Source organism: Halteromyces radiatus (assembly GCF_025201355.1).
Source record: "Halteromyces radiatus strain CBS 162.75 chromosome Unknown BX664scaffold_16, whole genome shotgun sequence".
NCBI classification, from domain to species: Eukaryota; Fungi; Mucoromycota; class Mucoromycetes; order Mucorales; family Cunninghamellaceae; genus Halteromyces; species Halteromyces radiatus.
In genome coordinates this window covers 1-13,605 of record NW_026251702.1, presented here as the reverse complement: position 1 = coordinate 13,605, position 13,605 = coordinate 1, and the positions used below count along the sequence as shown (strand labels likewise).

The 13,605-nt window shown below is 33.9% G+C and overlaps 4 protein-coding genes across 4 annotated transcripts; 1 reads left to right on the top strand and 3 right to left on the bottom strand.

The window, feature by feature from the left end:
* Positions 1-20: 20 nt before the first annotated feature.
* On the top strand, positions 21-2,010 carry BX664DRAFT_369834 (aspartic peptidase domain-containing protein; the record flags this gene model as incomplete). Its single annotated transcript, XM_051548625.1, has 7 exons — positions 21-137; positions 226-318; positions 388-519; positions 657-756; positions 872-931; positions 1,016-1,066; positions 1,256-2,010. The coding sequence occupies 7 exons, from the start codon at positions 21-23 to the stop codon at positions 2,008-2,010; spliced, it is 1,308 nt and encodes a 435-aa protein (XP_051395640.1).
* Positions 2,011-3,472: 1,462 nt separating this feature from the next.
* Positions 3,473-6,681, bottom strand: BX664DRAFT_287922 (Piwi domain-containing protein). Its single transcript, XM_051541773.1, has 7 exons — positions 6,217-6,681; positions 5,966-6,098; positions 5,719-5,871; positions 4,857-5,653; positions 4,580-4,763; positions 3,867-4,487; positions 3,473-3,802 (listed from the first exon to the last, which is right to left on the bottom strand). The coding sequence occupies exons 1-7, from the start codon at positions 6,538-6,540 to the stop codon at positions 3,480-3,482; spliced, it is 2,535 nt and encodes an 844-aa protein (XP_051395639.1). The 5' UTR covers positions 6,541-6,681; the 3' UTR covers positions 3,473-3,479.
* A 3,052-nt stretch (positions 6,682-9,733) lies between these two features.
* On the bottom strand, positions 9,734-10,815 carry BX664DRAFT_362917 (uncharacterized protein; the record flags this gene model as incomplete). Its single annotated transcript, XM_051548347.1, has 6 exons — positions 9,734-9,784; positions 9,939-10,130; positions 10,211-10,271; positions 10,354-10,365; positions 10,433-10,685; positions 10,777-10,815. The coding sequence occupies 5 exons, from the start codon at positions 10,813-10,815 to the stop codon at positions 10,082-10,084; spliced, it is 414 nt and encodes a 137-aa protein (XP_051395638.1). The 3' UTR covers positions 9,734-9,784; positions 9,939-10,081.
* A 1,103-nt stretch (positions 10,816-11,918) lies between these two features.
* Positions 11,919-13,498, bottom strand: BX664DRAFT_389705 (uncharacterized protein; the record flags this gene model as incomplete). The annotated part of the gene is made up of 5 exons (XM_051549560.1): positions 11,919-12,109; positions 12,176-12,331; positions 12,821-12,866; positions 13,274-13,379; positions 13,465-13,498. The coding sequence occupies 5 exons, from the start codon at positions 13,496-13,498 to the stop codon at positions 12,014-12,016; spliced, it is 438 nt and encodes a 145-aa protein (XP_051395637.1). The 3' UTR covers positions 11,919-12,013.
* Between the last annotated feature and the right edge of the window lie 107 nt (positions 13,499-13,605).

Genomic DNA, 13,605 nt, shown 5'->3' with positions numbered 1-13,605 from the left:
TATCAACAATAACATCGTTTATGGGATTATCTGATCAGCTTGATGGAGTTCAGATCCCTAGCCTTGAAAGTCAAGAATTTCATTTTCCTTCAGTCACTGATCCATTCAAGGTTCCATTACATTTTATGGATGGTATTGTATGTTGATGACAGACCGTTTGCATTCATCACACATCATGTAACTGATCTTTTTTATTTATTATTTATTTTATATATGAATTGATAGCCAACAGTATCATTTACTATTGGATCACCTCCACAATCAGTAGTAGGTGTATTTGATACGGCCACTTTGATATCATGGGTTATGTCAGACAAAGTAAGTATGATCATCCTTCTTTTCATCAAGAGTTTTATATAATCTGCTTACCAGTTGAATAATTGTTAGTGTAATTCCACTGTTTGCTCTACGGTAGAAAATAAATTCAGTCGAGAAAAATCATCAACAAACACTGCTTTGGATTACACTATTGGAATTAAATATGTGGATGGAAGCTTTGTTCGTGTCAGACCTGAACTGGTACAGTATGATATTTTTTTTTAAAAAAAGGAAAAGAAAAAGGGAGATCCAGTAAAAAAAAAAAAAAAAAAAAAAAAAGGAAACTCGCTCACTCTGTCATGCATTTTTTTTTTCTTTCTTCTATCCATTATTCAAAGGATACATTGACCTTGTTGGAATCATCCATTTCGTACCCAGAACATCTCATAGGAGAGGCATATGAAGTTTATTATCCAAAAGGATATCCAACTGCTGCAAGTAAAGTAGACTTTTTTTTCCCTTCTACTTACTGCCATCGTCCGGATGACAAAAAAAAAAAAAAATAACTTACCTTTTTTTTTTTTTTTTTTTTTTTTTTTTTTTTTTTGGAAAGATGGTCGTTTAGGTGTAGGAGACTTTGGTGTCTTTCAAAAATACCTAGATGATGCCCAAGGTAAGATGAAATGAATAGGATTATGAATCATCTCTCAAAAATGGAAATCAAAATGGAAATCTGACAGCGTTGTTTATCTTGTAGGCTTGATCCAAGGAGTTGATAAAATTGTGAATGGTATTTTGATGAGAGCAGGTAAGCAAGGTTCCAGTTTTGATGATGATTAAATGTTGATTGAATGATGATGTTGATTGAATGATGATGTTGATTGAATGATGATGTTGATTCCATGATGATGTTGATTCAATGATGACGATAACTAATGATATAAATATAATTAACTAACTGCTTTACTTCTTCTTCTTTTTCCTAATGATCTTCCAGTGGGTGATGATCGAACATCAAGTGGTTACGCAGCCTCTGGTTCTCCAGACTTTAAGAAAAGAGATGGCGTTCATGCTCCATTTTATTGGACATTAGGCAGTGATCCTTCCAAGTATACTGGTAAATTATATGATCTACCACTTGCTTCTGTTAGTCTTAATGTACTGTCTCCATTTTGGAAGTTGAATATGCATGGTATTAAATTGATCCCCTACCAACAGCCTCAAGATGACGATAACAATCAAAACGATACGGAAAATAAAAAAAACATGCTTCCAAAGCAATCATCCGCTTTATTGCGGCTTACATTATCAGATACATCTTTTGGTTCTATCGATAGTAGCACCCCTTATATTCATTTGCCCAAACATCTCTCGCAAGCATTAAATCAAAGACTGGGTGCACAATATGATAACTCTCTGAAATTGTATACGATTCCTTGTGAACGTAAAAAAATCGAACCTCTATGGCTTATATTTGAATTGGATGGTGTGGATGCTTTGATTCCTGCTCATCAATATATGATTGAACGTCATAAAAAGTGTCATACAGCAATTGTCGATAGTGATGATGATGATCAAGTTCATCTTGGTGGTCCTTTCTTTAGATCGTTTTACTTGGAATATAGATTGACGGCAAAGGAAGTAGGTATTGCTGAAAGTACAGCTAAATTGGGTCTTTTACGACCACCATCCAAAACTGGCTCTTATGATTTACTGAATGTGGATCTTAATGAAATGGAAGTACCAATTTAAAAAAAGAAAAAAAAAGATGCCAAGCTGATTCAACAGTATCTGTACCACATCCCTTTTTTAAATGACTGACTTTTATCCACCAATAGATGATTAGTAAATATTTTAGATAGTTTAGTATAGTCTTCAAAAGTTATTTAAATATATGTACCACAATTGATAACTATAAAATAGAGCAAAAAATAAAAAATAAAAAAAGAATTGCCAACTTAGTATTATTTTATCATGTCATCCAATCAATTAACTCTTCCTACTGCTCAACGTCAATATTATTCGTTGTTTTCCGATGATTATTCTTGAATTAATCGTCTTATGCATGAAAACTTAATTCAGTCAAGTTTGACGTGTTCTTTTTGTGGCAAAAATTGGAGCATCTATCCAAGAAAAAGAGCTACAAAGATAGCTCATGTTTGGAAATGTAGTCCATGCAATACAGAAGTTGGTTTTATTTCAATTCTGTATTCAATTACTCCAACTTCACTCCAAAGCAAATCATGGATTTGATTTACTTGTGGGTCACAAGTAATGTTGTTGTCTTTTTTTTTAAAAAAAAGGAAGTTATATATAATAGTACTAACTCTTTATTTATTCAACCTATAGGAAATAATCAGTATATTGGAGACATTGCTAAAGCAGCTGGATTGGAACGGCACTCGATTAGCAAGATGTACAATAAGTTAGGAATGCAATCATTGAAGTAGTTGACTTTGATGATTCTACCTGGGATAACAAGATTGGTGGTCCTAATACTATTGTTGAAATAGATGAAGCCAAGTTTAGCAAAAGAAAATTTAATCAAGGAGCAAGAAGAAAAGAAAGTGGGTAGTTGGTGGTTATGAACGTGGTAGTAATCCACGTAAAATGTTTCTTTTTCCTGTTGATGATCGAACAAAAGAAACATTGCAAGGTATTATCAAAAACAATGTTCTACCTGGTACATTGATCATCACTGACGGATGGAAGGGTTACCATGGTCTTCAAGATCTTGTAGGATATGATTATCAACATCAAGTTGTTAATCATAAACATAACTTCAAAAATCCTATTACTGGTGCCTGTACAAATGGTGTTGAAGGAAACTGGATGCATGCAAGAAAATTGATGCCTTCCTTAAAAAAAGAAGATGAACTGTTTGGCAATTACTTAATTGACTTCATGTATAGAAAAAGACATAGAGATGCTTTGTATAGAGGTTTTGTTGATGCTTTGAAAATTTAGATTACCAAATATGTTAAAGAATAAAACGATGCTTTTATTGGCTATTAACGGAAAAATATCTTTTTTAAGATTGATCGTTGATTACGACATCGATGTAACGTATCTATGCTATAATCACAAAAAATATAAAAAACAAATGGGGGTTGTGGTATGAATCCTGTTGAATTAGTTCCAAGTGCCAATAATTTATTGAGACAAAAAAAACCACATAATAAAAATAAAGAATAAAATAAAAAGAAAACTAAACTATACGTTTACATAAAGTACATGACTTTTTGTAAATCAGGCTTGATGGCAGCAAAACCGGCCGTTTGAGCACCACTACCCATCGATTCGCTAGCAGCATCAGTATCTTCCCAGTTTTCACCCTTGCAATGGAGACGAGCACGAGTGGCGACCAAATCAGCATAATATAATGGCTGACATTTAGAAACAGACCGAGTGACACGGCCAGAAATATAACAAAGGTGGTAGGTAAGTTTTTGGAGATCATCGGACGAAAAATTGTTGTCATCGTAAAGGACGTGGTAGCGAGTAGGGCGAGGAGTACCTTGGACATCAGCATGGGATTGCAAATCTAAAAAAAAAAAAAAAAAAAATTAATATATCATCCTAATACATGTAATCATCTGAATACTTACAAAAATCAAATTCAAAGGGATGTACGATATCGGTATCCACAACAGTACCCGGTCGGCAGTTGCCACTTTGATCAGTGTCATCGGGCCCAACAGGGAAGAACTGAGCATGATGACATTTTTGAACGACCACAAAGGTGAGAGGAGGCTTGTAAGTCTTATCCAAGGAAGCACAGGCAGCATGGATGGCAGCAACTTCGTTCTTGAGCACTTGATCAAACTGGGATTCAGAAATCCCACCACGGTAAAGCAAGATCTGCTGAGGCCTACGTCTGCGATCTTGAGAGAACCTTTGCAATAATTCCTTGACCATATTGGCTAAATCAGCAATTATTTCAGTATTCTTGGCTTGTATACGGACGGTAGATTCATAACTTGAGCAATCCATACTAGCAGTCAAAGCAACAACGGAAGGTCTGTTCATATCACCAGGGGCAGGATGAGTGACTTTAGCTCCAAAAACGATAGTGTTTCTGCTGTAGATAAAAGGAATCTGGGAACGATCCATAAACAAGTTGATACCACCAAGCTTCATATTCACTTTCAAACATACGTTGGCACAATAATGTTTCTTGGGATCACCAATATGCTCACTTTGGACACATTGAGTAGGAATACCAATAACTATATAGAAAAAAAAAAGATGAGAGATTACGTTATGAAGATCATCATCATCATCATCATCATCACCGTTATTTTTTATATGTTTATTTTACCTGTATCAGAGATACGCTTGATTTCAGCATAAAGTGAAGCACCAGTATTGGGCAAGATACAGAATATCAATTGAGGTTTAGCCTTGGCAGCATTACCAGCCTTCAACCAAGCTTCTTTAAGAGTACGTTCGATATTGCCTTGAGGATTAGCATGAGTAATAGGTGGATTGCGGTTGATGACATTCTATATTTTTAATAAAAGAAAAAAAAATGTTAGTACTCCTCATGATTTTCAATTATTATTTTTTTTTTAAAAAAAAAGGAAAAACGAGCTTACCAATCCAGTATCAAGGAACGTTTGACATAGTTCACGGATAAAACGTTGGATCATATCATCATGTACTTTGCTTGCAAAATTGACAACAGACCACGAACCCAAATTGACACCCTTTGCGACTTTCTTGTCACGAAGGTTCCATGCGCCGCCTGTAGGAGTAAAAGTAGCATCTTGAGATGAAGCATGATAAGAGATCTTTGGAGGAGGAAGAACACGAGCATTGATCATGGTCATATCAGACTTGACATTGACACCAAATTGTTGAATATATGGGTTATCCTTGTATTTGAGAAGATTGACAAATTGATTGATCTTGTTGGCACGGACATTGGATTTCTGGTAAATAAACTTGGTCATCTCAGCAGTTTGTTTTTCATTCAATTTCTTCGTATAGCGTTGGCCAGGAATGACTTCACAAACTTCCATAGGCAAAAAGATATCTTTCTTGACAACAACACAGGGTAAGAAAGGAAAGGCCAAACGTCTATTGTAAGTCTTTTGAAAGTATTGAGCAACCGTAATTTCATTTCCAAGATCATCCTTGAATACAGTATTTTCAACAGAAGTAGGAGTGAGCTTGTTAATCTTGTACTTCAATCGTTTTTCAGCACCACGATGGACAACAACGATCTTGAGATTCTTGAGTATTTTTTCAACTTTGACACGATCACGATCAGGAATACCACGACGAAGATCATCAAGACTGCGGCGGTCAAGTATCTTGGGTAACATTTCATGAAGGGGACCAGATTCATAGAAAGCAGTAGCACTGACATCAACATTGACCATTATTTTGCCTATAAAAATGAAATAAAAAAAAATTAACAAAAATCATAGGATATATCTATATAATATATATTACCCTGAGTGGGACGAGTAGATTGGTGGAAGCCTTGCCATACTTCAGCGCCATTGGATAAAAGAATTTTGTCTTGAGAATTGAAGAAAGAACGACCGATAGTTGGATACATCAAGCTGGGAACTTGGCGAAATAGAACATCAAGAAACTTGATGGCTGTGCATTTTTTTTTTTTTTAAAAAAAAAAAGGAAACCAAAGGTTAATGAAAAGAAAATACAAGATGATGATAATATGCTTTTTTTTTCTTACCAGTGCAACAGTTATTGGTGAGACCAATCCTCCCATCCAAGAAGAACTGTAGTTCATGCATGCTCACTATACCCATAGGCTTGATATTTAGCTTAAAAGTGCCATCAGAACGGTTTCCTTGTTGAAGATTGATCTATAAACGAGAACAATGATGAATATGACAGAACTAATGAAAAAGGATGATCGGAAGAGATAATAATATATGATAAAAAAAAAGGTGGTATCGAGAAGGTATTTTTAAGTGAACTTACTTCAAAGGATACTCCAAGATTATTGCAATCACATTGTAGAGGAATAGATGAAAAAAGATTTGAATGGCCATCATATATCGCCTTGGTGCTGTTAAGGAATATTTGACCTATTTCACTATCTTCAAAGTAATGCCACACCTTTCTGAGAACAGCAGGAGGATAACCGTCGGGTAAGACTTGTGCATTAAAATGATATATATTTTGGGCTGGAAGAGTAGTCACTTCAAAGAAATTGCTTCGTACACGTACTGGTGTACCCACTTCACCAACAGCGGGACGCATAACAAATTGAGTCAAATTTCGGTTGAATGCTTGAGCCATCATATTTGATTGATAATAAAACGTATAAAAAAGTAAAGTAAAGAAAAGGAAGAAAGGAAGAAAGAAAGAAAGGAAAAAAAAGGGAACAAAGACTTTTTTATGTCTACTTGATCGGAGTTTGTCTAAACAATCCTGCAAATCAACCAATTACAGATTCAGTACCTTTTTATATACAGGTATATTTAACAAAGGATATGAATTGGTTTTTTATCTGTTAACATTATTATCTAAGAAAGCATGATGATGATGATGATGATGATGATGATGATGATTACATGATATGAGGAATGGATACATAAAGAGCTGACATCGATACCACTGGTTTCGTGAATAGTTTCCCTATCTTCATTGAAAACCAGAAATAGGGAATAAAAAAGACAAGGCAATCGATTCATTTTCCATGGATTGATATTCATCGTCAACGTTTTATTTTTATTTTCTACCTTCAAAATGAATGGAGTTATTGTATATCGCTGAATCATCATATATGTTTAGTCACCTCCTTTTACTTTTTTTTCAAAAAAAAAAAAATAGACGAAGAAACGTGCATACAAAGACAATGAAAATAATGCAGCGCACATACAAGGTGAACTGTTTTAAACTTATTTTTTTTTCGGATCACATGTCTTCCTTTTTAATTCGACTTACATGCAAAGAGAAAGAAAAAAAAAAAAACGGTAAATACTGATGGAAACTGTTGCCTCGGTGTATATAGATACTAAAATGGAAATGGGACAGAGTAAGAACTAGAGGGTATCCTTATATTATTTTTTTATTAAAAAGAGTTATTAGACAAACTATCTTGCACTATTCTGAGAAATACGTAATACTGGATTTATTTCCATCCCTTACTTTAGTTCGATCACCAGGAGTGATTTATTTTCTTCTTTTATTTTGGTAACACAGTAACATAGAGATCACTTATTTCATGCCTCTATTTTCTGTGAATATCATTGATCATCATAGAGTAACCGCTTTTCGATGTTTCTTGATCATTTTATATCACTAATGTTAGACTATAGGCAGAGTGATTTTCAAAGTTCGTATTTTTAACATTAGACTGTTACAATTCATGATTCAGCTTGATCTTTTTCCTAACGTGAACGTTTTCTCTATTCTTTTTTTTTTTTTTTTTTTTTTGCTATGCCATCAAAGTGATTCTCAATATATGATGGAATTATCTCTATTATGCTGTTGCAATCGCCATTCTTCACCCTTCATCGGATGCTAGTGTACGCTTTGGAACAATGAAATATTTTTCTCCTTCAGTTTTTTAGAAAGAATATAGAAATCATCCAAAAAAAGAACAAAGAAAAATAACCAGTATGCCTTTCCTTTTTGGCAGCGCTTGATCCCAATCGAGTGACATTCATATAAAAGGGACATCAAATTCCTTATTCCTCTTTTTTTTTTTTTTTTTTTTTTTTTTTTTTTTTGCTTCATTTTATATACAAATAAGTTTTAATACTGTATTTTTTTATAACTGAATATGGTACCTGATACTAAACACGTTACTGCTGGACGACCTCCTCCAAAGAATTCTGTCTGGGGAACTTCAGAGTTAGCAACTACACCGTTCTGGGAAGAAAGTGGCCTTGGTACTTGGAAGTATACACCAAAAGTAGACCCACCAACTCCTCAAGCTCAATCATCACCAACCTCGGTTTTTTCTTCTCGTTGTGAAACTGCCGCTTCCAAATATGCTACTCCAGCTCCAGCTCCAACTCCATTTATTGCTGCTTCTGCTCCATCACCAACAACGGTTCATGGTACCGTCTCATTATCCGATCCTGAATCTGTCAAGCCTGCTGTCAAAGTATTTTTACAGCTCAACATTGAATTGCATCCTGGTGTTAGTGCAGTCCTTCTATTTTATGAAACCAATGATTATCGACTATTAGTACGTGAATTTGCCGCAAGACATGGCCTCACAATCACTTCTGAAGCTGAAAAGTCCTTTGCGCAAAACATTGGACAAATGATGGCGAATATACGACAGCAAAAACAACGTCAATAACTATGATGATGACAGTTTAGTTTAGTTTGGTTTTTATATTTTCTGTTTGATGATTTAATAAAAAGCAATTTTATATCTATATTATTGGTGTGATCGTGTCGTTTTTAATCTGAGCGCGCCCTGAAAAAATCGCATGATGGTGTAAAAATAGTTCTGTTATAAAATTTTTTTTTCCATTCCCTTTCACTTCTTTTTCTTTTCCTTTTTGTCACAATTTTTTTTTTTTTTCGTATGTTATACATTTATCTTTTAATACAAACTAAAGCAGGTATGAGAATAATAATAAAAGAAAAAGACTTTTATAATACCATTGTATTCATGAACTGACTTAATCATTCTCTTTTATCGCCTGTGCAATGGCGTCTAGACAAAACAAGTGAACGCAAGTATCTTTATAAACTGTTATATGCTATATTACTCATGTTTATTAAGATAAGTTCATTTCATTATACCACCATGTTATATGATGTTGATCTCATCTTTCTTTTATTTGAATCTATACTCTAGATACGGATATGACGATTGAAGTGCAACAAAAGAAATAATGATTCTGTTCTTTTTAACCTTTCCTTCCTTTTATACACGAATCATTCCAACCTCTTTACTATATCCTTTTCTCTATGTGCTTTTACAGACACTCACTCTTATTAGTTGTAAGTTTCAAAAACAAGTGCTCTCCCTCTTCTTATTTCTAACTTCACTTTTTTTTTTGACTATATCACTATATCACTATGAGAAAAGATCTGAAATAAAATTTATTTTTCCTAAATACTTTATTTTGTTTCCTGACTCGATTTAATACAGACATTCTTCATTTCTGATTTTTCTGAAATGCATTCAGTCGTTTTCCAAAGTAAATTAGATTTGATTCCAGAAAACCTAACTTCAGAGGACAACAATATACAGTCATCGGCCATTATAGACAAGAAAGGGATTTTATTTCATTGATATAGCCATACTACATAACTATACTACATAACTATAGTAATAAATATCTACACTATAAGGATAAACGTTTCACCAGTACGACCAGGACCAACTTATACCACCTTCCAAGATAATGATCATGACTTTCACTTTGTGTATAACTATTTTATTTGAAGCGAGTCGATCTTGGCTTGATTGTATAGTTTGCAACCTACAGATAAAATTAACAAGCAGTAATCCATCATAATCCATCAACATCACTCCTTTTTTCTTTTCTTTTTTTTTTTTCTATATAAATGTTACCTTGGCTTTATCATTGAATGTTTGCCCATCACCATTATTATGTAGACGATAAGCTAGCAAGCTATGGATAAAATCAACAAGATGAGTAGTAATCCATCAATGTTTATTTCTTTTTGTTTTCTTTTTTCTTTTTTTTTTTCTATATAAATGTTACCTTGGCTATATCATTGGATGTTTGCATCATCTCTATTATATAGACGAGAATCTAGCAAGCTATGGATAGAATCAACAAGATGAGTAGTAATCCCTCAATGTTTATTTCTTTTTCTCTTCTATATAAATGTTACCTTGGCTATATCATTGAATGTTTGCATCATCTTTATTGTATAGACGATAATCTAGCAAGCTACAGATAAAATCAACAAAATGAGTAGTAATCCATCAATGTTTATTTCTTTTTCTTTTTTTTTTCTATGTACAAGTTACCTTGGCTGCATCATCGAATGTTTTGTACCACCAGTAAATCCAATGTCATCATAACAGTTGGCTCGGAGAGAAATAAAGGCTTGCCAAATGCAGATATCAGACAATTTCAGATCATCAAGAAAAGATAGTTGTATCGTCCTTACGTGTAGCGCTCACTATCAGTCATTGACATGATCCTCAATAATCTTTCCAAAACCAAATAACGCAAATGTCAGGACTTACAAGGATTCCGGTATGAAACAAACACGATCAACAGACAATAACTGAATTTCCTACGTGTTGCATTTTGCCCTCCACCTACTTGAGCACAAAATTCAGTCACTAGATTCATAAACGATTCTAGAAATTGATCATCCTCGACCAAGTCCATTGCCCGTAAACAAACAAAGATCAATACACCATGATCTTCGCTTGACCAAATGTTAAGTATAAAGTAATGATGACCATCCGACATTTGATTGTATAGACCGCTATCCTGATATCTAACAGATAATAAAAAAAAATAAACACAGTGAGTAGTAATCCATCGATTTATTCACTTTTTTTTTTTTATGTATATATATTACCTTGGCTACATCAGGCGCCGATATTGATATACCAATCATAAAAACCAACACCAAAGAGATAACCAAAAGTACTTACGTATAGTATACGTTGTTGACTTTTTGTCAAAGAGAATGGAGATAACCAAAAGAACAGGGGCAGTAGCCTAAGACCACGAGAGAGAATGATAATAGGGAAACACTATATCAAGTGGGAAAAAACAAAGGACAAAGACCAACAATGCAGGAAGAAAGATCTTGAAGAAAACAACACCACAATGAGAGGGAGAGAGAAAGAGAGTCCAACCAAATAGAAAAAAAAATAAGATGAGCCACCTCTTGTACTTTTTGTTTCAAGATGTTTTGTGATTTCTACCACTTCTTCTATCAGGAATCGCACCAATTCTTTTAATTCAGTACTAAACGGTAATGGTATCCAAAGTGTTCTTCAACCAATATTTGGCTTGATAATGCTTGTGGGAATATGGAGGGCACAGAATGAGCTACAGTTTGTCATGTTAAAAAAAACAAGTGAATTAAACAAGAAAGAAAAGCGAAGAAAGGAAATAGAGTGGATTTTCCCTTTATGCTAATGACTGACTTTGAATCGACTTACCATTCTTTTTCTCTTTGATTTTGTACCTGAAATGCATTCCATTTTTACGAGATCCATTTTATTTCAAGACGAAATCAATTGAGGAAATCTAAATTTGGTTTTGTAAAATAAAATGAAGTTCATATTTCCGGAATTGATTTTATGATAGGAAATTTATTTTGGGTTTATGACATTGATTTCATTTTCAAATGAAATGTTTCATGAAAGAATGGGAAAACGAAATCAAACGAGCTTCATTTCAGAAAATACTGAATAGATTTAGGAAATACGAAAAGGATTCCGTAAAATGTCGGAAATCTGATATTGCTTTTCCCATAGTGATCATATTACTTTATCATGTCGTTACATTCTTGACGATAAATAAAAGTACAAGTTAATGGCAACTCGATAGTACTCTTAAAAAGAAAGGAACAACGCTATTTTTTTTACCCTCTCACCCACCCTTTTTTATTTATATAAAATAATAGTAATAATAATAATAGTAATAATATAATAGTAATAATATATAATAATAATAGTAATAATAATAATAGTAATAATAATAATAGTAATAATAATAACAATAATAATGATATGTACAGTATATATGTAAAAAGTATAAATACAACTAAAAGGAATATAAAAATGACATAAAAAATACAGGAACTAAAAGAAAAGACCAGCAAACCGAGAACCAAATTCTGTTCGCAATCCGTCAATGCACAAGGATTCAGCTGCTCGGACCATAGCTCCTTTGCTGACCTAGAAATATATAAATACATATATGTAGTATAGTCAGAACCATCTATTTTTTTTTTTTTTTGTTACCTTTGTAAGATAGCTGTCCGGGTATAGGTCGGCCAGACAAAGAATCCATGGCCCTCCAGCGGCTTCGACCAAATCACCATAGATACTACATTTTTTTACCATATCGTTGATTTTGGTCATAGCGTCATCTTTGTCTTCGTCGGCGAGATGTTGCCACTATGATGGATAGATATTAAAAGGTATTTCTTTTTCGTGAGTAGTTTTGCAACCTTTCCGTGCGTATTTCATATATTTTACTTACCACAACGGGAAAGGAAAGCGGAATAGGTGAGTTTACTGATGTTCTTGAGGTGATGGAACCTTTTTTGATATTGGAACATTAACGCTGCTTGGTGATAGTGGTTTGAACAGCGTATTGTTGGTAGTTGATGATGGTGTTTGCCAAATCAATAAGGTCCGATGGCGCTACTGCTGTTGTTGCTGCTGGTACTATTGCTGTTGTTGCACTTGTTGTTGTTGTGTTGTAGTTGGCGCTGCTGTTGTGCCTGTTGTTGCTCCTGAAAGTAAATTTTGGACTAGTTGCCCGTAACTATCAATTCTTTCTACACTGTTGGCAATGGTAATGAATGTTGCTGGCGTTGGTAACTATTATAATTTCAAAGGATTTCAAGTTAGAATTTTTTTTTTTTTTTTTTTTTTACTTACTTTTGGTTTGATTCCACGATAGCTTGGATCATTGTTAATTCTTTTTCTTTTGGTTGGTTGTTGTTGTGATTGTTGTTGTTGTGATTGTTGTTGTGTGTTGTGTTGTGTGTTGTTGTGATTGTTGTTGTGATTGTTGTTGTTGTGATTGTTGTTTGATGTTGTTGTTGTTGTGTTGATTGTGTTGTTGTGATTGTTGTTGTTGTTGTTGTAGCTGCTCTCTTTCTTTTGTAGTCGTTGTTGTTGCTGTTGTAACTGTTGTTGTTGCTGTTGTAGCTGCTCTCGTTTTTGTAGTCGTTGTTGCTGTTGTAGCTGTTGTTGTTGTCGCTCTGATTGTGATGATTGAGCTCTTGCTGCTGCTCTTGCTGCTGCTCTGCTGCTGCTCTTGTTGCCCGCGTTCCTGCTGATGCTAATGAGGAAGATGAAGATTCTGGTTGTTGAGCCATGATTTTGTACTGCGGTCCACCTGTCATTACTTGGGCAAAGATATTGCCATTTTTGAAGACCCCACGATAGCCCCCCTTTCTCAATGCATTGTTTATATTGGAGAAAAAAGATTTGGCTGTTTAAATGAAAAATTAAAATACACATAAAAAAATTAGAATTGTTTTTTTCGTTTATATATATATATATGTTGGTATACGTACGATCAGCTTTGAGATCCTCGTAGTAATCGTTCATTATTGTTGTCAGTAAAGAAGTAGTAATATATAAAAAAAAGAGAAAGAAGAAAGGTGAGAGTAAAAAAAAGTGAAAAAGTAAAGAAAAGAGAAAGGACGAAAAGAAAT